The sequence below is a fragment of the Myotis yumanensis genome, unplaced genomic scaffold (assembly GCF_028538775.1).
Source record: "Myotis yumanensis isolate MYYU_CA2020_CCGP unplaced genomic scaffold, mMyoYum1.0.hap1 SCAF_8, whole genome shotgun sequence".
NCBI lineage: Eukaryota > Metazoa > Chordata > Mammalia > Chiroptera > Vespertilionidae > Myotis > Myotis yumanensis.
In genome coordinates this window covers 49,420,074-49,444,961 of record NW_027223759.1, presented here as the reverse complement: position 1 = coordinate 49,444,961, position 24,888 = coordinate 49,420,074, and the positions used below count along the sequence as shown (strand labels likewise).

At 39.4% G+C, this 24,888-nt stretch overlaps 1 protein-coding gene across 1 annotated transcript in view; it reads right to left on the bottom strand.

The window, feature by feature from the left end:
- The window catches only part of SCN7A (sodium voltage-gated channel alpha subunit 7), a 90,323-nt gene that overhangs the window by 15,014 nt on the left and 50,421 nt on the right, over positions 1-24,888 (bottom strand). Inside the window, exons 13-19 of the mRNA XM_070422816.1 lie at positions 23,990-24,163; positions 22,209-22,565; positions 16,825-17,262; positions 10,540-10,645; positions 8,476-8,630; positions 3,939-4,112; positions 753-857 (exon numbers count right to left, since the gene is read on the bottom strand). Of these exons, the coding sequence (XP_070278917.1) occupies positions 753-857; positions 3,939-4,112; positions 8,476-8,630; positions 10,540-10,645; positions 16,825-17,262; positions 22,209-22,565; positions 23,990-24,163 (1,509 nt within the window). The remainder of the gene's footprint in view (positions 1-752; positions 858-3,938; positions 4,113-8,475; positions 8,631-10,539; positions 10,646-16,824; positions 17,263-22,208; positions 22,566-23,989; positions 24,164-24,888) is intronic.

Genomic DNA, 24,888 nt, shown 5'->3' with positions numbered 1-24,888 from the left:
CAGGGAATCTACAGCTACCTATGGTCAACTTCTCTGTGCTGTCCAGCTCCTCGCCCTTCTCGGGGTCCCGGCTCCGCAGGGCTGTGAGGGGGCTCTGCTCCAGGCACCAGTGTGACACCAGGCCCATACTCCCTGCAGCAGCATCTGGGGCACGGTCCCCGCCTCTGGAGTGCCGGGGCAAGGAGGACAAGGAAGAGGATGCCAGGAGTAAGAGGGAGCTGAGTCCCAGGAGCATCTGTTAGGAGGCATCACCCCGCCTGCTCCTGCAGCAGCAGGGGACCCCTTTCCCGCGGGGGAGCAAATGGGACCCTGCGACGCAGGGTGGACCCCTGCTCTCCTCTGCCGGCCTCCGGACTCCAGACACTCCGTCTGGGAGTAGCATAGGTTGGGCATTTGATCCAGGAAGTGTTGGTTCACAACCTTTGGCGTCCCCCGGGTTGATTTCAAAACTGTCCCCCTCACACAGGTTTGTTTGACAAGCAAAGGAAACTCGGAACAAGGCTAGTAGATTTCTGCCGAAAATATTTTATCTCAACTATTTGCTTATTTTTATTAGTTTTCATCTTAGGAACAATAAAGACCTAAAATCCTAGTAAGCAAAGCTAATATACTCTTCTATACTTTTAGTCAAATATAGGGTTTTTGTATTAATATTGTTAAGGATATAAATGAGATTACAAAACTTTACCTCTGTGGAAATTTACTAATTTTAAATTACAAGTTATAGATTAGTTTAGGAACGTTACTCTTACCTTCATTCTTTCAAACTGAGATAGAACTCTAAGTGCCCGAAGGAATTTAATGGACGTAAGTAGTTTTAGTTCCTGAGATTTGCCTATTAAGTTCAGGCAAAATACCTAGATATATGAAAAATAAGTAATTAATGGGATTTAGTTTTAACTTTAACAAAAACAATCTATAAAATAAACTTTTCACTTATAACAAAAAGATACCTAGTCAAAGCCTACCAATAAATATGCAAAAGCTTTACTATATATTTCAATACATCTTGACAATGACTTATAGAAAGGTGTAAGAATATCATTTTGTGTTAAAATCACTTAAAGGATTTAAAGATATCTTCTGGTAATAGTACATGTTACTAAAATAAATAATACATATTGTTTATTATTTATTACTAGAGGCCCGGTGCACAAAAATTTGTGCACTCGGGGGGCGGGGGGAGGGGGGTCTCCAACCCAGCCTGTGCCCTCTCGCAGTCTGGGACCCCTCGGGAGATAACGACCTGCTGGCTTAGGCCTGCTTCTCGGTGGCAGAGGGCAGGCCCAATCCCTATGTGCAGCCCCTGGTCAGGCTCAGAGCAGGGCCGATTGGGGAGTTGGGGCGCCGCCCTGTCATGCACAGAGCAGGGCGGATCGGGAGGTTGCGATGCCACCCTCAGTCATGCTCAGGGTAAGGCCGATTGGGGGATTGGGGCACCGCCCCCTGTCACACTCAAGGCAGGGTTGATGGGGAGGTTGTGGCGCCAACCCCTGTCATGCACAGAGCAGGGCCAATCAGGGGGTTGGGGCGCTGCCGCCTGTCACTCACAGAGCAGGGCCCATCAGGGGGGTTGGGGCTCCGTACCCTGTCACACACAGAGCAGGGTCGATCAGGGGGTTGGGGAGCTCCCCCCTGTCACGCACAGAGCAGCGCCAATCAGGGGGTTCAGGAGCTCCCCCCGTCACTCACAGAGCAGGGCTGATAGGGGAGTTGGGGCACCGCCCCCTGTCACACACAGAGCAGGGCGGATAAGGGGGTTGGTGCGCTGCACCCTGTCAAACACAGAGCCACAGGGCAATCAGGGGATTGGGGAGCTCCCCCCTATCAGGCACAGAGCAGGGCTGAACAGGGGGTTGGGGCGCCGCCACTGTCACACTCGGGGCAGGGCCGATGGAGAGGTTATGGCTCTACCCTGTCACACACAGAGCAGGGCCCGTGGGGGGGGGGGGGGTTGGGGTGCCTCACCCTGTCACACACAGAGCAGGGCCGATCAGGGGGTTGGTGCGCTGCACCCTGTCAAACACAGATAGGCAGGGCAATCAGGGGATTGGGGAGCTTCCCCCTATCAGGCACAGAGCAGGGCTGATCAGGGGGTTGAGGAGCTCCCCTCTGTCACTCACAGAGCAGGGCCAATAGGGGAGTTGGGGTGCTGCACCCTGTCACACTCAGGGCAGGGCCAATGGGGAGGTTATGGCTCTACCCTGTCACACACAGAGCAAGGCCCGTGGAGGGGGGTTGGGGCACCACCCTCTATCACCCACAGAGCAGGGCTGAACAGGGGGTTGGGGCGTCGCCACTGTCACACTTGGGGCAGGGCCGATGGAGAGGTTATGGCTCTACCCTGTCACACACAGAGCAGGGCAATCAGGGGGTTGGGGAGCTCCCCCCTATAAGGCACAGAGCAGGGCTGATCAGGGAGTTGGGGTGCCTTCCCCTGTCACAAACAGAGCAGGGCGGATAGGGAGGTTGTGGCCCTGCCCCCTGTCACACACAGAGCCGCAGGGCGATCAGAGGGTTTGGGCGCTACCCCCTGTCACGCTGATCCCGGTGCTGGGAGGCATATTACCCTTTTACTATATAGGATAGAGGCCTGGTGCATGGGTAGGGGCCGGCTGGTTTGCCCTGAAGGGTGTCCTGGATCAGGGTGGGGGTCCCCACTGGGGTGCCTGGCCAGTCTGGGTGAGTGGCTGAGGGCTGTTTTCCGGCTGGCAGATGACTAAAAGCTCCCAACCACTCCTTGTTTTCTTTTCTTTTTTTTTTTTATTCTGGGCCAGCTTTAGCTCTGAGGCCTCGCTGCTGAAAACATCGATACAATGTTGCGGTCCGGGGCTGACTGACAGCCGGTTTCTGGGGTTTTTTTTAGTTTCCTATTTGCAACATTGTACATAGTTGCTTAGAGTTGCAGCTCAGAGGCCGGCAGTGAGGCAGGGAACGTTGGAGTCTGCAGTCACTGAAGCAAGCAAGCCTCATGTTCGCTTCCAGCTGCCTGGCTGCCGGCCGCCATCTTGGCTGACAGTTAATTTGCATATACTCACTGATTAGCCAATGAAAAGGGTAGCGGTTGTATGCTAATTACCATGTTTCTCTTTTATTAGTGTAGATAGTTTATCCTTTATTATAATTAAGGATTAATACTTATATCCATTTTTTAGTTTGTAATTAGATTAAAAATCAGTTTCATGATTATTTCAATATAATTATAGTATACAATTTATTTGTTGAAATAAAATTTTGAATATATTTACATATTTATCTGTATATAAATATAGTTAAGACAATTTACAGAATTAGATTCTAGAGGAAAGGCATCAAGAAAGATATAAGCACAAAGAATAGAAATATGGTAAGGTTATTTTTCAAAGTAAACATATTTGCATAAAAATGATTAGAGGTTAATAAATGTTAATGGAGATTGAGCAAGGTGGAAGAGTTGTGATTAACTTTTATTGTGCCTTCATATTTTCTGTAATTACAAGGCAACATAAATGAAAAATGTGGAAGCAAGAATATCAGTTTGGAAGCTATTGCAGTGATCCAAACGACAATTTTTGGCTGCTGGCATCAGTGTGGTACTGGTGAAGGAATTGATATGTAGTCTCATTCTGAAAATATAATTTAAAAGTTGAGCAAATAGAATTTAATTATTTTAGGATGCTGATAATTTCAAAATATTATGCAATAAGCCTATTTTGTTAACAGTGAGTACATAGGTGACTGTTAGAATAATCAAGAAATGAAGTGCTGAATTTTAAGTTTAAGAATGAGAAGAAAAGGATAAATATTAAACATTACAAATGAAGAAATACGGGGTGTTGGTGACTAAAAATGTATATAGATAGATAAAGGAAGATGCAAGTAAATGGAACAGTAAAAGAGTAAGAGTAAAGAAGCAACAGCAAACCAAATAGCTTTAAAAGTTTGTTTTACATACGTACAATAACAACCATGAAGTCCAGCCTGTGCCAGCCATTAGTGAAATAGGCTTTAAAACCATAGGCCATCCACTTCAGAAGCATTTCCAGAATAAAGATGTAAGTGAAGATCATGTCAGCATATTCTAATAAGATTTTAATAGTTTTTCTTTGATTGATATATATATCTTCAAAAGCCTATTGGGAAAAAATTACGGATTAGCATGCATGTAATTTCTAAAACACTTTTTGCATGAGGGGAATGGAATGCCATCTCCACGAAGCAGATGGTGAGCAAACTCATAGATTGTAGTCTTAAGGGCTGGTTCACTTTTCTTGCATTTATTCACATAACCCGTAAGTATCATTTTCTGATCCAATGCCTGTAACAGACATCATTAATTGATCTTAGAACCAGTTCTTATAGAGATTGAACTTGGCCTCATAATTGTTCTAAATAGTGACCAAATCAGTTAATCAACCTTAATATAAAAGGCAGTATTTTCAGTCACATCCGATGTGGCTCTTATCTCTAATTCCATGCGGCCAATGCACAGATATATGCACTTGCTAATAACAAAGCAGATATTGTTTTTAAATGTTTTTAGAAATCTATAGTGCTATTATAAGAAAACATCACAAAGCTTGTTTCACTGCAGGGATAATCAGGTATACCAGTTAAAACACACAAATATGAAGTGGAACTATAATAGTCTCTCTAAAGCTTCTCAGTTTTAACAGGTCAACCTTGGTTTTTCTATGGAGGATGCAAAGTTTAATAATGACATTTAAAGCAATTTCATAGCACTGACAAAAGGCAACAAAGTTCTAATAATCTCAGGTAGACTTGTGTCAAAGTATATTCAAGGTTAAAAAGTAAACAAGGATTAAAATAATCTTATTCAAAGAATGGTGTGATTTTCATAAACCTACTGTTAAAAGTAAATATAAAATGACAATAGAATTACTGACTTAATTGAACTAATTACAGAGTAAAAGTGTCTATAAAAGCAAATTATTATAAGTATCATCTAAAATTATTTTAAAGGACTTTATTACTAGAGGCCTGGTACACAAATTCGTGCATGGGTGGGGTCTGGCCAGCCTGCCCCAGTCGGGGCTGATTGGGGCAAGCCAGCTGGGGAGAGGGGGCACAGGAGGTTGGCTGGCTGGCCACAACCCCAATCGGGCAGGTTGGCCAGCCATAGTGTGCATCATAGCAACCGGTTGTTCTGGTCAACCAATCGCTTGGCTTTTATATATATAGATGTGTATTTATTTTTTGAGTAGGCATATAATGCAAAATAATATGATAAAATGTACAGAAGTCTCCACTTTAATTTAAAAATTTAAAAAAACAGGCAAAGCTAATCAATGGCAGTTAAATTGCACATACTGGCTACTCATATGGAGTGGGGAAGTGACTGTGGAGGATCAGAATGTGGTTCTGAATTCCTGGTAATGTTCTGTTTCTCAAGCCAAGTGACAATAACACAGGTGCATTTACTTTGAAAATCCTTTATACTGTACAGTTATAATTTGTATGGTTTTCAGAATGTGTAATAAATGTCAATATAAAGTCTACTTAAAAACATACGCACTACAAAGTATGGTTCCCAACCATGACTTTATCTTCTCTATCCTGTGCCTCTCACAGTTAACTGTTTCTTATGCATTCTTCTCTGATCTTCTTCAATCAAACAAAGCAAATAATATACATTCTATTTCTCTTGTTTTCCTACCTAAAATGTAGCATGTCATACACTTTATTCTAGATCTTTTTTTAACTTTTTACCATATTTTGCAATATCAGCATGCACATAGCTCCTGCACTTTTTAAATAGCTGCACAGTATCCCACTGGATGATAATCCCATAAACACATATTATAGACTATTTTTGCTTTTCAATCCTTTGCTACTATTAAAGAATTATCCTGTGAATAGCTAGAGGTACAGGACACACAGGGTCCAGATACTGCTTGTCTGAGAGATTTTAGGAAAGTCTGAAGCATGAACCAAGACAAACCATTCATATGGTAAAGCCACTGGAAATGCGTTGGGTGAGGTGAAGTCTCAGGGAATCACCAGGGTGGGGCCAGGTTGATGGAGACTCAGATATAGTCCCTGCCACCTGGCTCTGTCAGGGGGAGGCTCTGAAAAGGAACAATGGCCTCTTCCAGTACTTCTGGCTGGGAAAAAGCTGTCCCCCCAGCTCTTGCCCTGATGCTGGACGATTCAGTTCCTCCCTGTATGTTCCTGATGACTTTGAAGGTGCTCCCACAGTGCAGGAGCTCAGAATAAATGAGTATAAGTCAGTGATGGCGAACCTTTTGAGCTCGGCGTGTCAGCATTTTAAAAAACCCTAACTTAACTCTGGTGCCGTGTCACAAATAGAAATTTTTTGATATTTGCAACCATAGTAAAACAAAGATTTATATTTTTTATATTTATTTTATATATTTAAACTAGAGGCCCGGTGCACAAAAATTTGTGCACTTGGGGGGGAAGGGGGGTCCCTCAGCCAGGCCTGTGCCCTCTCACAGTCTGGGACCCCTCAGGAGATAACGACCTGCTGGCTTAGGCCTGCCCCCGGGTGGCAGAGGGCAGGCCCAATCCCTAGGTGCAGCCCCTGGTCACGCTCAGGGTAGGACCGATAGGGGGTTGGGGCACCGCCCCCTGTCACACTCAAGGCAGGGTTGATGGGGAGGTTGCGGTGCCACCCACTGTCATGCACAGAGCAGGGCCAATCAGGGGGTTGGGGTGCTGCCCCCTGTCATGCACAGAGCAGGGCCCATCAGGGGGGTTGGGGCTCCGTACCCTGTCACGCACAGAGCAGGGCCCATCAGGGGATTGGGGAGCTCCCCCCTGTCACGCACAGAGTAGGGCCCATTAAGAGGTTGGGGAGCTCCCCCCTGTCACGCACAGAGTAGGGCCGATAGGGGAGTTAGGGCACTGCCCCCTGTCACACACAGAGCAGGGCGGATCAGGGGGTTGGGGCGCCGCCACTGTCACACACAGAGCAGGACTGATCAGGGGGTTGGGACGCCGCCCCCTGTCACACACAGAGCCGCAGGGCGATCAGGGGGTTGGGGCGCTGCCCCCTGTCACGCTGATCCGGTGCCAGGAGGCCTCTCGGCTCCGCTGATCCCTGTGCTGGGAGGCATATTACCCTTTTACTATATAGGATAGAGGCCTGGGGGCCGGCTGGTTTGCCCTGAAGGGTGTCCTGGATCAGGGTGGGGGTCCCCACTGGGGTGCCTGGCCAGTCTGGGTGAGGGGCTGAGGGCTGCCTTAAGGCTGGCAATTGACCGAATCTCCCAACCACTCCTTTTTTTCTTTTTTTTAATTCTGGGCCAGCTTTAGCTCTGGCTCTAGCTCTGAGGCCTCCGCTGCTGGTTTGTTTGCTGTTCTATAATCGAAACAATGTATAACTTCAGCTCTGAGATCCCAGCTGGCTATATTTGTTACAAAGTTTCAAACTGTCGGCTGAGAGTTGGAGTCTGCAGTCCCTGCAGCAAGCAAGCCTCCTGTTCGCTTCCAGCTGCCTGGCTGCCGGCCGCCATCTTGGCTGACAGTTAATTTGCATAAGGATATGCTGATTAGCCAATGGGAAGGGTAGCGGTCGTACGCCAATTACCATGTTTCTCTTTTATTAGTGTAGATGCCATTTAACAAAGAAAAATCAACCAACAAAATGAGTTCGCATGTCACCTCTGACACGCGTGTCATAGGTTCGCCACCACTGATATAAGTCCATGCATGGACCCTTTAAGACAGTGGTCGCCAACCTTTGGACCTCACAGACCACCGGCGGTCTGTGGACCACCAGTTGGTGACTGCTGCTTTAAGAGATACCCCAGGGACTTCGGCAGTCTTCTTCCTCACCCAGCCAAAATCCCCACTGGTTTTTATAGCCAGAAGTTATGGGAACTTCTCTTCCTGGCACTGGAACCCTGGGCTGAGGGCCTGATGTGGAGCTTGGAACCCTGGTTCCTCAGGGGGTCCCTCCACAAGCCACAATTTCCCTCCCAGTTTTTATCTGCCACACTTGGGTGTGGAACCAGCCCATTCAGCATCTTCATCCCTCCTACCAATCTCAATATGTCTTCTTCTTTATAGCGTTAGCTGTAGGACTTCTGTTTAGCTACATTTCAGGCAATTCTGAATGATGGTTGTTCTGTAGTTTAGTTGTAATTTTGATGTGGTTGTGGGAGGATGCAAGCACCAAGTTTACCTGTGCCACCATCTTGACAGGAAGCCTAAACTTTGTTTCTTATATGAAACTTCATTAAATAAGAAGAATTAAGTATCTTTTAACACTCCTTTTTCCCACTGTCATTCATATATTTGGAATTGTATTATTTATTTAATATTAAATGATGCCTATACAGATTTTAAAGAAATTATAATGTATGTCTTTAAAAACTAAAATCACAGATTATGAACTATGGTGGCATAATAATAAGTATTAGGGGGGGAAATAATTTGTTGTGGTGACTTTACAAATTAACAGACTTCTGATATACTTTTCCCGTAAAAGTCTCACATACCCTCACTTACCAGAGCACCTGTGCTGAGCAAAGTGACAAGGCCAATGAAACACTTAAAAAAACTGTTTTCTACAATCTTGCAGCAGGTTTTCCTTATGTTTCGCCAAATTTTTCCTCTCTTGGATTCTCTACTAATTTGACCTGGTGAAGATCTTCGTTCATAACCTGTCAAGAATAAAACTGTTAAAAAAAATCTTGACAATTCATGAAATAAATAAACATCTCAAAGTTTCTACCATGTGCTTTACAGAATCTAATATAGGTGGTCTCTGACTTAAAAGCATTTGATTTTTACCCCTGCTGTACTGAACACTGCAATCACTGAGGAAAAAACACAAAAACTTAACTTGCGATTTGGTAATTAAAAGAAATTATGAAAGGCAGAGATGACTCAGCACATTCCCTAAACCTGCAGGACAAAGTCTGAGAGTAGAATTTATCCCCTACTAGTACTACTACTTGTACAAAAAAAAATTTTCTTTTAATCACACACATATAACATCTTCTGAATATCACATTGATATAACACCTGAAAAGGCATTCTCTGGAGATTTCTATGGCATAACAAGTATTCCCATTTAAATTTGCAAATATTTATTAAATGTCAAGAGGTATTAATATCGGTTAAATTGATTTCAATTCTTAGATGGTATGCAAATGGGAATTTTGTTTAAGATTAGTTGAGGAGCTAACCTAGATGATGGAATACTTTGTGAGTAGGGTACATGTGCATGGCTTTTGAACTCTATTTTCTGGTCAAGAGAGTTAGCATAAGAAAACCTAAGGCGAAGAGAGTGATTAACCTGTAAAAAAAATGAGGAAATGGTGATGGGTGGAGTTTAAATCAACACTTACTATTTTAGAATTTTACCTAATATCAATGTATATGTCTTTGGTCAAATTTTAAAAAAGGAAATAATTCTTCCCTTCTTTTGGATGAAACAAGTCCTACAACTCAGCTACTAAGAGCAGATGCTTATTTTGAGTATAGAAATTTGAGCATTTAGCGGTTTCCATTTTGATGATGTCCAGTCATTTCAAAGGACTAGAACCTGTAGCCATTTGTTAATCTTCCTAGGAGACTACTTTTAATTATAAGTCATTAAGAGATGTATGTTACATATCTTGTGAGTCAACCAACTGAAGCCTTATATTTTTCTTAATATTCATGTGGAATGTAAAAATATATCACTATTACATGATTTGTTTTTCTATGAAAGTTGATGCTTTCATATGAATATTTAAATGTTGACTCCATTCCACAAAGCATAAAAATACATATACACATAACCCTAATTCAATTTTTTTTAACAATCCTATAAAGTAAATTTTGTTATTACCTTCATTTTACATATAAGGAAATGAGTCTGAGAGAGGGTAAAAGTAGAGCCCTGGGATTTAAATTCAGGCTTTCTGATTCCAGAGCCCACACTCTTTTTTTAATAATTATTTTTAATTTTTATTGATTTCAAAGAGGAAGGGAGAGGGAGAGAGAGACAGAAACATCAATGATGAGAGAATTATTGACTGGCTGCCTCCTCCACCACTAGGGACTGTGCCCGAAACCCTGGCATGTGCCCTTGACCAGAATTGAAACTGGGACCCTTCAGTAGGCAGGCTGACGTTCTATCCACTGAGCCAAAGGCAACAGCCCACACTCCTAACTACTGCATTAGATTCCCTAGAAAGTAGCCCCATTTCCTTTTTTCCAAATGTTGACTTTTTTCTTGATATTTATTTTAGTTTTCTATCAGGATTCAGATGGGTATGTGCACACATGTGTGTGCAAACACACTGTGTGTATTCCTTAGCCAAATTAATAAGTTTTCTACAATTAAAAATATATCCAATAGTATTATTTAGGTTAAGAGAAACTTAGTCTAATCTATACTAATAGTCCCGGATTGTGAGAGGTTTAAACCAGCAGTCGGACATCCCCTGAGGGGTCCCAGATTGGAGAGGGTGCAGACCAGGCTGAGGGACAACTCCCCTTCCCCCCTCCCGCTGCCAATGCACGAACTTCATACACCGGGCTACTAGTTGCAGTATAATATCCAAAGGAAATTTTTCTTACTGTTTTTAGGATGCTTTGGCTTCTCATGTTCATTGATCATTTCTTCTTCTTCAGAGATAGCAATATCAACTGTACTGCATTCAGATGAGCTAGATGGCTTTACCTTCTGAAAAGGAAAGTCCCACCAAAAATGTTAATAAAGTTTCATTCACTCACTGTAGTTACAGTTCATCTCATTTTTAGAAATAAGAAAATTAAGGATTTATCCCAGGGATGCAAGGAAGGTACAACATCCGTAAATCAATAAACGTGATACATCACATAAACAAATTGAAAGAAAAAAACCACATGGTCATATCAATTGATGCAGAAAAAGCATTCGACAAAATCCAACACCCATTTTTGATAAAAACTCTCAGCAAGGTGGGAATAGAAGGATCATACCTCAACATAATAAAAGCCATATATGACAGGCCCACAGCCAACATCATACTCAATGGACAAAAACTAACACCATTTCCCCTAAGAACAGGAACAAGACAGGGATGCCCACTCTCACCATTCCTGTTCAACATAGTCCTGGAAGTATTAGCCATTGCAATTAGGCAAGAAGAAGAAATAAAAGGCATCCAAATTGGAAAAGAGGAAGTAAAACTGTCCTTATTTGCAGACGACATGATATTATACATACAAAACCCTAGAGACTCCATCAAAAAACTACTAGACTTAATACATGAATTTGGCAATGTAGCAGGATACAAAATTAACCCCAAGAAATCTGAGGCATTTCTATACACCAATAGTGAACTTTCAGAAAGAGAGATTATAAAAACAATCCCATTTACCATCGCACCAAAAAAATTAAGATACCTAGGAATAAACTTAACTAAAGAGGTTAAAGACCTCTACTCAGAAAACTACAGGACGTTGAAAAAAGAGATAGAGGAAGACATAAAGAGATGGAAGAACATACCATGTTCTTGGATTGGTAGAATCAACATCATTAAAATGTCCATACTACCCAAAGCAATCTATACATTCAACGCACTTCCCATTAAAATACCAATGGCCTTCTTCAAAGATCTAGAACGAACTCTCCAAAAATTCATCTGGAATAAAAAAAGACCCCGAATAGCTGCAGCGATTCTGAGAAAAAACAAAGTAGGTGGGATCTCAATGCCAGATATCAAGCTGTATTACAAAGCCACTGTTCTCAAAACTGCCTGGTACTGGCACAAGAACAGACACATAGATCAGTGGAATAGAATAGAGAGTCCAGAAATTAGCCCGAACCAATATGCTCAATTAATTTTTGACAAAGGAGGCATGAATATACAATGGAGCCAAGATAGTCTCTTCAATAAATGGTGTTGGGAAAATTGGACAGATATATGCAAGAAAATGAAACTAGACCACCAACTTACACCATACACAAGAATAAACTCAAAATGGATAAAGGACTTAAATGTACGACAGGAAACCATAAAAATTCTAGAAGAATACAAAGGCAACAAAATCTCAGACATATGCCAAAGCAATTTCTTCACTGATACAGCTCCTAGGGCAGTTGAAACTAAAGAGAAAATGAACAAATGGGACTACATCAAAATAAAAAGCTTCTGCACAGCAAAAGAAACCATCAACAAAACAACAAGAAAACCCACCTCGTGGGAAAACATATTTGCCAACGTCATATCTGATAAGGGCTTAATCTCCAAAATTTATAGGGAACTCATACAACTTAACAAAAAGATAAACAATCCAATCAAAAAATGGGCAAAGGATCTAAATAGACACCTTTCAAAAGAGGACATTCAGAAAGCCAAGAGACATATGAAAACATGCTCAAAGTCACTAATCATCCGAGAGATGCAAATTAAAACAACAATGAGGTACCATCTCACACCTGTCAGAAGGGCCATCATCAACAAATCAACAAACGACAAGTGCTGGAGAGGATGTGGAGAAAAAGGAACACTTGTGCACTGCTGGTGGGAATGTAGACTGGTGCAGCCACTATGGAAGGCAGTATGGAGGTTCCTCAAAAAATTGGAAATGGAACTCCCATTTGACCCTGTGATCCCACTCCTAGGAATATATCCCAAGAAACCAGAAACACCAATCAGAAAGGATATATGTACCCAGATGTTCATAGCAGCACAATTCACCATAGCTAAGATCTGGAAACAGCCTAAGTGCCCATCAGTAGATGAATGGATTAGAAAACTGTGGTACATCTACACGATGGAATATTATGCTGCTGTAAAAAAGAAGGAACTCTTACCTTTTGCAACAGCATGGATGGAACTGAAGAGCATTATGCTAAGTGAAACAAGCCAGTCAATGAAGGAAAAACACCACATGATCTCACTCATTCATGGATAATAAAGACCATTACAATCTTTTGAACAATAATAGATACAGAGGCAGAGCTGCCTCAAACTGATTGTCAAACTGCAGTGGGAAGGCCAGGGAGGGGTGGGGGACAGGAGGGAGGGGAGCAAGAGATCAACCGAAGGACTTGTATGCATCCATATAAGCATAACTAATGGACATAAGACACTGGGGGGTAAGGGAGGGCAGGGGTTTGTCAAGGGTGGGGGGGAAAAAAGGACACTTATGTAATACCCTTTGTAATACTTTTAGTGAAAAATAAAATAAATAAAGAAAGAAAGAAAGAAAGAAATAAGAAAATTATGCACATGAATACCATTATCAGGTTTAAAAGATTTTAGGCCAAGTTCATGATTAATATTAAAATGTGTATATATCTCTGTGATTGATGGTGTTAAAATTATTTTAAAAATTAATTTAAGATAAAATAATTTTTAGAATTTAATTGACTTTTATTTTTTATTTTATTTTTTCCTTCACCACTTCAAAAAGAAAAAAAAAGATAAAATGCATTTTACATTAAAATTGACATTTAGTTAATAACACTGTTCTCCCAAATGATGTATAGGCTATCTCCAATTTCCAAAAGGATTTGAGTTCCAAAGTTTTCTTGAAGTTATTCACAAATTTTCCAGTATGCTATTTCAATTAGATGAATAACATCAGAATAAATCACCCCTTGATGCTAAAGATGAGCAGACAAGGGTGTACTAAGTATTTACTATAAAATCCAGTCCAGACATTCTTATGTATGTCATCATACAGTGAGACTGATGGAGGTTATCCTGAAGCAAAATGACGAAATGGCACAAGGAATAGGGTCAATAATAGACCTGGGAAAGTGGTACCAGGACTATGTAAAGAGGCTAGTTGCAGAGATTGACATTTCCCCCCACTCTATTCTTGACTGAAGCCCAAGACTGGCTAGGATAAGACAGTCATGACTTTGTACATGTGGTAACAATGCACGTGCCATGCTTGTCCTCTACTGAAAATGATTTTCCCACAGTGCTTTCTTGCACCTGACTGAAAAGTGGACATACAACATATCATCTTTTAAAATGACCAAGATCCCAAAGTTAATAGCATATCAAATCATTTTCTAATTTTAAAAATTAAAATACGTGTTTAAAACATGTGGAAGAAAATCAATCGTTTCTTAAAAATTAAGGAAAGCTCTAGTAGATTGTGTAAAAAAGGAAATTATAAATATTTTGTCCTACTTCTTCCTCTTATGCACAAAAAATGTTAATCAATATAATCAGGAAGCTTTGTTTGCTTAAACCTTAATGGCAATTGTCAGTAAGACAGTCTGGTGCTCAATTTAAAAAATATGTCCAACTGAATATTCCTCTTAAATAAATCATTTTTATAATTTAATTTCTCTTAAATTTCCTTTATTTCTGATTAACTAAAGGCTATAGCCATGCACTGATTTAGATGAAGACAACAAACAAATTAATATTTTATTTATTTTTTTTAGAGTTCTTAAAACCATTGCACCTACACACTTTGATGTGATTTTTTCCAAACTCCTTTTAGTATGTATTATTTTAAATTTACAAATAAATCAATTAAGATTCAAAATTATATATAACTTATTTTAGTAGAAGATTTAATGGCATGAAAAAATAGCCATGATATATTGCTACATAGTGAAAAGTTATAAAACCCAATTTAAAGTTTGATGTTATTGTTATAAAATTTAGTTACATATTTGTAATGTAAAAGGCTGAAAGTTTAAATACCAAAGAAATGAGAGTATATATCTCTGAATTACCACATGGGATTTTTATATTTTATTCTTTGGCACCTGGTATATCAACATCCTAGGTACTCATGAGCTATGTAATCTGGAAAGTGTCTAATTAAATTAAATATGTAACTAAAAACATACAAATATGTGAACAAATCTATGAGTAGCTAACCAATCAATAGATCCAAATAAGTATGCAGCATAAGTTACAAACTTCTGCAACCTCAACATATCCAATTATATTTCATTTATTCCTTCCTTTACTTTTTATTTCATGGACTTTTTAATGAGATTTGGAAAGGAGTTTCCAAGAACATCTTTATATGATGTGCTGTGATAAATAGAAATTTTACAGAGATGGATGATAGTCAAAGTCTTAAGTAAAGATATAGAATTGTGCTGGAGAGGAATTTTCTCTGGTTCTCATAATGATATTATTTTTTTTAAAAAAGAAGAAGAACCTGAGCCTGGCTGGTGTGGTTTAGTGGTTGAACATTGACCCATGAACCAGGAGGTCAAGGCCCATGCAGGTTTTTCGGGCTTGATCCCCACTAGGGGGCATGCAGGAGGCAGCTGATCAGTGATTCTCTCTCATCATTGATGTTTCTATCTCCCTCTCTCCCTCTCCCTTCTTCTCTCTGAAATAAATAAAAGCATACTTAAAAAAAAGGAATCTATGAGCCCAGCCGGCTTGGCTCAGTGCTTGAGCATTGACCTATGAACCAGGAGGTCACGATTCAATACCCAGTCAGGGCACATGCCTGGGTTGTGGGCTTGATCCCCAGGGTGGGGCATGCAAGAAGCAGCCGATCAATGATTTTATCTCATCTTTGATGTTTTCATCTCTCTCTCTCCCTCTCCCTTCCTCGATGAAATCAATAAAAATAAAAATAAAAAGGGAATCTGAGATTGAGTATGCTAAAGAGCGAAAGTTTCTTTAAAACAAAGATGCCTTTACTAAAAGCTAGAAACCCTCTGAATAATTGAAATTCAACCCCTTCTATAAGGCCAGTTTCAGAAGTTATTGCCCATAGTGGCTGCCAAGCCAGAAGAGGTTTGGAAGATAAGATGGTGCTGGAGAGTTTGGGGCCCTGTAAAGAGACATCCGTTGCCTCTCTCTCCCTGGTGTCTATGAGTAATCTGAGAGGAGTTCTTCGTGAGTTTCAATGCAAAAAGCCCACAGTGCCATTGTGATCTAGGTAGATTGTAGCTTTCTATTAAACTGTATCTCCTGCTAAGACATTATGCTGCTTTCAAATGAAGACAGTAAAACTGTATCCAGTACGATGTATGTACACATGTGAAAAGCAAGTGAACAGCAATATCTACCCTTCTTTTAAAGTTTCCCCCCCCTTTTTTTTGGTCCAGGAGTTTATAAAGCTACAACTGTTCCCAAATCAAACCGTTGGTTTCTCTCTATTCATCAGTCCAATTTAATTACATATGTTATAAAATATGTTGCAGAAATGAACTGACAAGAATCTTACAATTTTAGCAAGCAAAAATGTATCTTAGCGTGTTGTAGTCCAATCTCACAATTTAAAGATGCCTAGAAGAGTTTAATGATTTCTCCAGTAGTACAAATTGATTTTGAAAATTTAGTTTTCTTCAGTATGCTTAACATCACCCCACACTGCCTGTTTATTAATATATATATTATTTTATCATGATATTATCCAATTTTTGTGAAGTGCTTACTATATTATGGGCATTGTTATATGCACTACTGTTCTTAATCTTTCTATCTTTTATTATTTTTTCTTTTTTAATATATTTTATTGATTTCAGTGAGGAAGAGAGAGGGAGAGAGATAGAAACATCAATGATGAGAGAGAATCATTGATTGGCTGCCTCCTGCATGCCCCACACTAGGGATCAAGTCTGCAACACCTGCATGGACCGGGACCTGGGAATAGAACAGTGACCTTTTGGTTCATAGGTCAACGCTCAACCACTGAGCCAGTCTGGCTGGGAAATCTTTCTTTCTATTAGAAATAGATACAATTTTATACTCATCCATAAACTGAAGTTTATAAAGTTTAAGCAGCTTGATCAGGATCATAAGATCAGGAGTAAAGAGTGCTATTGCTAGGATTGAATGGGCAATGTAACTCTGGAACTTCAGTGCTGATTCACCTTCATATCAACAATGCCCTAAATTAATAATAAGCAATAAAGATATTGAAATATCTTACCTCTTTGCTGCTGCCATAACCTGACTTGCTCTGAATCTCCTTATTATCCAGATTTTCTATATCAGATTCTCCGGAAGCAATTGGTACAGTTTCGGAGGCACTAGGACTGGGGATAAGTGACTCACTCTCATTTTCAGTCACTGTGGTTTTCTCTGTGCCACTGCTTTTCCCCTTGTCCTTGAGGACATCTTCAGCGTTGCTCAATTCAGAAAGAGCATGGCCAGAAATATTCTCTTTAACATGTGTGTCATTTACATTGTCCACTGTGTCCTTGGGAACATTTAGTCTTTTACATAATATTTTAGAAAGCACATAGCATATCCCTTTTTTAACTCTTGCCATTGCACACTGGAGATTTTTGGCTTCTTCACTCTCTGCATGCGTTGCAGCATTGCATGAGCTAAAGGAGAGCACCAAAGCCACAAACAGGTAAAGTATCTAAAAGAAGAAGTAAATGAAGTTAAGTGAATCTCATTTTTCCACCTGAGATTTGTAGTATTAACTACAATACTATTCAGTTCTTACTCATCTAGAATGGGTCAGGTGCTGTGCTAGAGATTTGTATAGCTAGAACTCAACTGAAGGTCACAACAGTCTATGAAATATTTGTTTCTCTTTTCTAGAGGAAAACAGGCAAGTTTTATAGATGTTAAATATCAAAGGTCACACAGATTGAATTCAAGTCTGTTTTATTTCAAAGCTTGTTTTCTTTTACTGAGCCAAGCTCCCTCTGGCAAGGTGAGAAAATGAATTGCTACTCAAAGTGGCTGACTTCAGTTCTAGCCCAGATGTGGAATGATATCTTCTTGGACTCTGCAAACCCATAAGGAATCTCACTGGGAGGCATCTACTCCTGGTTCAGTGGCCCACATCTAATATTTCTGGACCCATGCAAGCATAGGGATTGGATAAGTTAATCAATTACTTTTAGTAATAATTTTGGCCAAATAAGAGAAATAATAGAAAAATTATTATTAATAATACTTGCAAGTTATTCAAACTCTATATATATTTTGATTTTACTATCACTAAGAAATATGATCTATGTATCTTCAGTTTCCAGAGAATCAGATTTTTATCTTGTTTATAGTTATAAGGTATAGGTGCTGTTTTTGGATTCTAGTGTTGAAGGTTAACATCAATTATTCTCTTAGACTTAAAGTAATAATTTGAACATAATTGTCTGTTATGGAAGTCTCCTCTTCTATCTTCAGATATAAGAGCTTAAGAGTTAGTTCATTTTACGCTTTACATATTATTTTAGAGCACAAAGTTCAAATGGCATGCATCATGTGTAAGAATATGTATATGTAGTAAGTCCGCATTTAACATCATTCATAGGACCTTGAAAACTGTGACTTTAAGTAAAATAACATAAAACCAATGTTAACATAGGCTAATAGGTATAAATAAGAGCTAAGTTCTTACAGCATATTTCTGGTCACAAAACATCACCAAACTTCTAAGTAAAGATCCAAAACATTTCTACCAGTAAACAATAAAATAAATGTGAGCTATACACACATGTAAAAAACATTAATAAAAACAAGAAAATTATTTTCCAATCTGCTTATTCTACTTCAGGGTCATGGGTGGGTGGCTGAAACAACATTATGTGAATGACATTATTGAAGGAACTACTGTATATAAACTTACATAACGTTTTTCTGCCAGTGTTTCTGATTTTTTCAAACATTAAGATCTACTCTTAAAAAAGTATACTGACAATTAATCTATACTAATAAAAGGGTAATATGCTAATGAGACCGGGTCAACTGGACATCTTCCGGATGTCTGACTTCCTTCTGGACAAAGCCACAGTGGCAGGGGCTGAGGCAGAGGCAGTTAGGGGTGATCAGGCTGGCAGGGGAGCAAGCAGTTAGGAGCAATCAGGCCGGCACAGGAGCAAGCAGTTAGGGGCAAGATCAGGCCAGCAGGGGAAGGCAGTTGGGAGCGATCAGGCTGGCAAGGGAGGGCAGTTGGGGGCAATCAGGCAGGCAGGCAGAGGTTGTTAGGGGTGACCAGGCAGGCAGGCAGAGGCAATTAGAGGCAATCAGGCAGGCAGGCAGGCAAGTGGTTAGGAGACAGTGGTCCCTGATTGTGAGAGGGATGTCCAACTGCCGGCAGTCAGACATCCCCCAAGGGGTCCCAGATTGGAGAGGGTGCAGACCAGGCTGAAGGACACCCCCCGCTGCACGAATTTCGTGCACTGGGCCTCTAGTGTGTATATAAAATAAAACAAGTCTATGAAGACCTCCAAACACTCATTTGTTAAAACTTCTCTCAGAATTCTGTATCTATGTGAAGAGATGAAGTTCTCAGATACTCTAATTACTGTCCTTCTCATGCATTTACACACCTGAGAAAACATGAACTGCCCACCATATAGTGTTCAGTCCTAATGGACTGCTTGTACCTATATCTTCACATATCTCCATATATCTATCTATCTATATATATATATATATATATATATATATATATATGAATAAAGTTCAAGTAAGACTCATATGGAAAATTAAAATATTACTGCAAATATTGCCATCACATAGATAATCATAATCTTTGCAATATTTTGGTGGAGCGATAAAATGTGGATGGCTCAAAATTGGAAATTTCTTACAGGTGATAATATCTGAACAACTGATAATATATTCTAGAACCTCCAATGACAGAGTCTCTGAGGGCAAACTGAAAATGAAAAACAACACATAACTGAAAATACAAGATCAAATGCCAATATCCCCTGAGATTCATGTGATTTTTCTCACACGAGTGCCTCCCTTGACAAGCTCAATAACCCTTATAGGAACTTCTCTATTAGCCTCTCTGTCATTCTCAAAGGACAATAAGTTCAGGATGTAAAAGAGCAAGACCAAATATAATTTAAGGTAGTTGGTTGTTTCTTTTTCCCTGCCACCTCCCCTCTTCGTTTGGTTAAGTATTAGGCATGGTGACAAATAAGAAAAGGGTGTTAGGTAAGAATTTCATGACTATAAGCTTCATAAGAGCAGGAACCACATTTTCTCTTAAGTAGACAATGAGCACAATGTGAAGCACAACCTTAGTGATAAACAAATACATGTTGAAAATGAATTAATTGTAGAATAAATAAAAGAAGAGATTTTGTGCCAGAATTTGGACAAGGAAAATTATGCTACAACAATTATATGTTTAAGAGCTTACAATCTGAAATTTTTTATATCATGGATACACACATACACACACACACAATTACCCACACACACATATACATGCATACATATATGTATATGTACTAGGAATGTCACATATGAAAATAAAATTCAAAATACACTGGAACTTTGGGACAAATGAAGAACTTTTACACTGTAGAGTGCTTCTGCTTTGTTCAAGTGTGCACTGAACTTAAAATAGCCTGGTCATTTGAAGGATTAAAAACGAAAAACAGGATGTGTAAATGACCAAAGCTATGGAGGATTCATGACCTCTCCTAATTTGAGGAGTAATAAAGAAGGAAGGGGAAAAAACATAAATTATATTATAATCTTAGGGTTACTTTTTTTCAGTCACAGTGTTATAATGAAAGTCAAACCATATATTTATTGCTTTTGGGTTAAGAGATGAAAGGTGAAGTAATATATATAAAACAAAACAGTGGGGTCTAACTTATCATGTTATTATTATTTTTTTAGTCTTTTGGGAAATGTACTTAATCTCTATCTATGAGGAAAAAGCAAATATTTGAGTCCTATTTTTCTCCCGTAATAAATTTTTCTTTTATAAGCCATTCCTTTATCTTAGAAAAAGTAAAAGCTACTTACTCAATTCATGTAGCACCATGTCAATGACTGGATATTTAAAGGTGAAAGCTTTCTCTCTTAGGTAATTAATGCATAACAGTTTTATAGAACATTGGTTTTCAAATTTTGCTGCACAATTTAATCAAATAAAGATTCCTAAAAAATCCTGATGTCCATGTATCAATAAAATCAGGATCTTTGGGAATGGATCCAAGGCATTATATTTTTATTAATTCTACAAGTAATTCCAACGTACATTCATGTTTGACAATTAGTGTTATGCATAAGTGGTTCTTAAAATCTAATGTGCATACAAATCACCTGTGGATATTGTTAAACTATAGATTCTGCTCCCATAGGTCTGGATGGGTTCTGAGAGTCTGCTTTGATAACTATCCCCCACATGATGCCAATGCTACTTTGAGTAGCAAGGTTATAAACCACTGCTATCCAATAGAAATATGATGCACGTCACATTTTTCAGTAGCCACATTCAAAGCATAAACAAAAAGAGTTAAAATTAATATACTAACATTTAATTTAACAAAATATATAAAAATATCATTTTAAAATGCAATTCAATAAAAATCATATATATGTCTATATATGACCCTAATATGCAAATAGACCGAATGGTGGAACAACCGAACAACCGGTCGCTATGACATGCACTGACCACCATGGCGCGCTTGCAGAACATGGGGGGCGTCAGTCGCAGCAGGATGGTAGAGCAGGTGAGCAGGGGCACCAGACTAAGACAAGGCACCAATCGCTGTCATAGGGGCAAGCCTCTGGTGGTTACTGAAAATTCTTTGCTCATGTGCGCCGCAGTCCTGCCTGGCACTTATACCTGCTGCCGGTGCTGGCCCCGCCCGCACCCACTGCCTGTGCCCAACACTGGTCCTGATCATTTGGCACCATCAGCGGGTGCGAGTGGCTGCTGCTGGCTCAATTGCCCTTCAGGGCTTCTCTACCTACCCTTGCTCCTGAGGGGTGTTCAGGGTTGGCAGCTGCTACTCGCACCTGCTGCTCTCACCCACTGCTGGTGCCGACCCCCTCTCACCTGCAGCTGGTGCCAGAGCTGCTGCTTGCACCCACTGATGGTGCTGCCCTGCTTGCACCTGCTGCTGGTATTAGCCCCAATCGCTCTGTGCCATCAATAGGCGCGAGCAGGGCTGGAGCCATCAAACCATGGGAGCTGTGGAGGCGGGGGTGGGGCTGCTGGCAGACAAGGGGCTGGGGACCGCAAAGGGAGGGGCTGGGTGGGGGCACGGAGGAGGGCTGAGACCTGCCCCTGTGCCCACTACAGCCTCATGGCCCACAGTTACTTTCAAGGTGTAAGAATTCGTGCACCAGGCCCCTAGTTACTAATAAAGTAACTTACCTACTTTTTTGGGTAAGACTTAAAATCCAGTGGATAGTTTTACACTTGGGGCATAGCTCAAATTAGACCACTCATATTTCAACTGACCAGTAGCCACATGTGGCTAGGGGGCACCACATTGGGCAGTACAGTTATAGACCACTGGAGTCCATGAATTAAAATATTAGACTATACTACATCAGCTTCCTAAGGAAAATTTTAAACCATGGGTTACTTACCAAAAGGTTTCCAATTAAAATGACCATCATGTAAAAAGGAACACAACTGAATTGGCCTGCTGTGTCAAAGCAATCCCATAGAGTCTCTACCCACTCTCCACAGAGAATCCGGAACACATTCAGAAAGGAGTGGAAGAAGTCACCCATGTGCCAGCGTGGAAGTTGACAGTCTTTGTCTAAGTTGTAGACATATGCTTTGTAACTCCAACCAAACAGCTTTGTGCCGACCACAGCAGAAAAGAACAGGAATGTGGACAACAGCAGGGTCAAGTCTTTCAGGGCCCCCAGTGACTTTATAAGAGTCAGCTTCAGAATCTCAAATGTTGGCCAGTATTTCCCCAACTTGAAAATTCGCAACTAATAGAGCAATGTAAAACACAGGAATAAGAAACAAAATCCAAAAAACTTGGTTATTATTCATTATGATATACATTTAAAATCTGTATCAGCATTATACATATTCAAATATATAGTATTTAATGTAATATTCAGTTTTGAACATTTTAATATTAACCACTAACAATTCATTTTATGGACAATTCTAATATAAAGCATACATATTCTATAACTTTTTACACACAATTCATACATATTGATCTGTCAATGCCCATTCAATATTATGTTACAATTACTCTAGCTATATGTTTTAATATCTGGTAGGGCAACTGTCCCTTCTGTGTTGCTTTTCACACTGTATGGGGCATTTTCCCACATTCTGACATGTAGATGATATGGGAAAAAAACCTGTTATTTTCCACTGAATTCCATTAAAGGTTCTATTGTGTGTTTTCCTTTAAAAAAAAATACATTAAAGACCAAACACAACATTCCAGGTTTAGTTTGAATATTTTCCTTCTTTTTACTAATGCTTTTTTAATTGGTATAGCACAGATTACCTTAACATTTTAGCCACATAAATGAACTTGGTCATCTAAAATCCACACATCATTTTTATGTGCATTATCTACTGTCCTTAACTTTCCTAGTATATATTTGGCTTTCTGGATTCAAGAGTAGGACTTTACATTTATCCAAATAAAACTTAATCATCTTTTATTCATTCTGTTACTAGCCTTTCAGATATTTTGATCCAATCTTTGATCACATTTTCTGCATTTCCCAGTCTTGTTTCTAACATAAACTTGATAACTACATCTTGTACATATTTCTCTCAGTCATTCAGTCATTAGAAAAGCTTATGGACAAGGATTAAAACAGGTTGCTCTTGATTCCTGCTTCATTCCTTCAACTTATTGCCAGAATGTGACAATATATTACTTATCAAATGCTTAATATTTTCATAAATATCATTCTAATAACATTATTATCTTATCTAGTTTTCTTATTCTTACCATCAACCTTCTTTGCGGACATACTGATTCTGGCAGTAATTTTTATAACAACATTGTGCTGGCCTGACTGCTGTTATATAACGTTTTCTGCCCTGCATTTAAAAATAACTGGTTCCAATTCCTTAGTTACACATAGACATTCAGCTTCTGGGGCCCTTCATTACCTTGCTCCTTAAAACTGGCCCAGGACCCCTGGCCCTGCTTCCTAGAACTACATCTCAAATTTGCGAAATATATGGCTTATTTTTTTTTTAATGCTTTGGTTAAATAATAGCATTAGAGACTGCATACTTTTTCCCGGGGCAGTATTAACTCATGTAATACTCCAAATGTCCCAATGGTATTTCTATTACTATTCTTTCATTTTATGTTTGAGAAAACTGAGATAAATTTTCATAAAATAAAATCTAGGTCTTGGATTCTACTTACCGCCCTGAATGATCGAAAAACATCCAGTCCAAGAACATTCGCTAGAAAAATTTCTGCTAAACCAAGGAACACAATTATGCTATCATAAATATTCCAGCCTACTTGGAAATACCCATATGGATGCATGGCAATTATTTTAAAAATCATTTCTGTTGTGAAAATTCCAATAAAAACCTAAATAAAAACAAAACACATGGATGAGAATATGATTGCAATGGCTCTTTGGAACCCTCATGCACAGAAACTAACTTTTTAAAGCCACAATCCTCACAGTTCTTCTGTCAATATCTGATTAGTTTTGGAGTCTATTACAACAGACTCATACATTTTATTTAAAAATCTAATATTAAACACTGTATACAAAATCATCAATTACTTTTTAAAGCCAATCTGGAAGAAAATAAAAGAATGTTGGAGGGTAGAAAATCTTTTCATTTTGAATAGTTTCTTTTGGTATATGGAATATTTGTTAAGATATTTAATTTTTCAACATGCAAAAGAATAAAAGAAGTACATATATGATCCAGAAATAAACAGGATGAAGCTATGAAAACTGACTTTTGAAAACTATATTGGAAGAAGTAATTTCTACCAAATTATGGTTTTGGTATCAAGTAAATGTATAATTCAAAATTAGTAGCAACATGGCTGTTTGTATGAACACCAATCAACTAACCAATAACAACTTAATAAAAGGGGGAAAAATTAAACACTATATATTTGCTTGAATGTGACTTGTTTTTAAATTCATACAAATCTGTTTTGTCTTTTGCATTGTATGGGATGAAAAAGATAGGTGAATCCCAACAACACCTTGCAAAGGATAAGCTCCAAACTAAGGCAAAGACAGGTGGTGAGAGCAGAAAGGGTCAGGTGCAGTTGTAGTCAGGATTCACAAT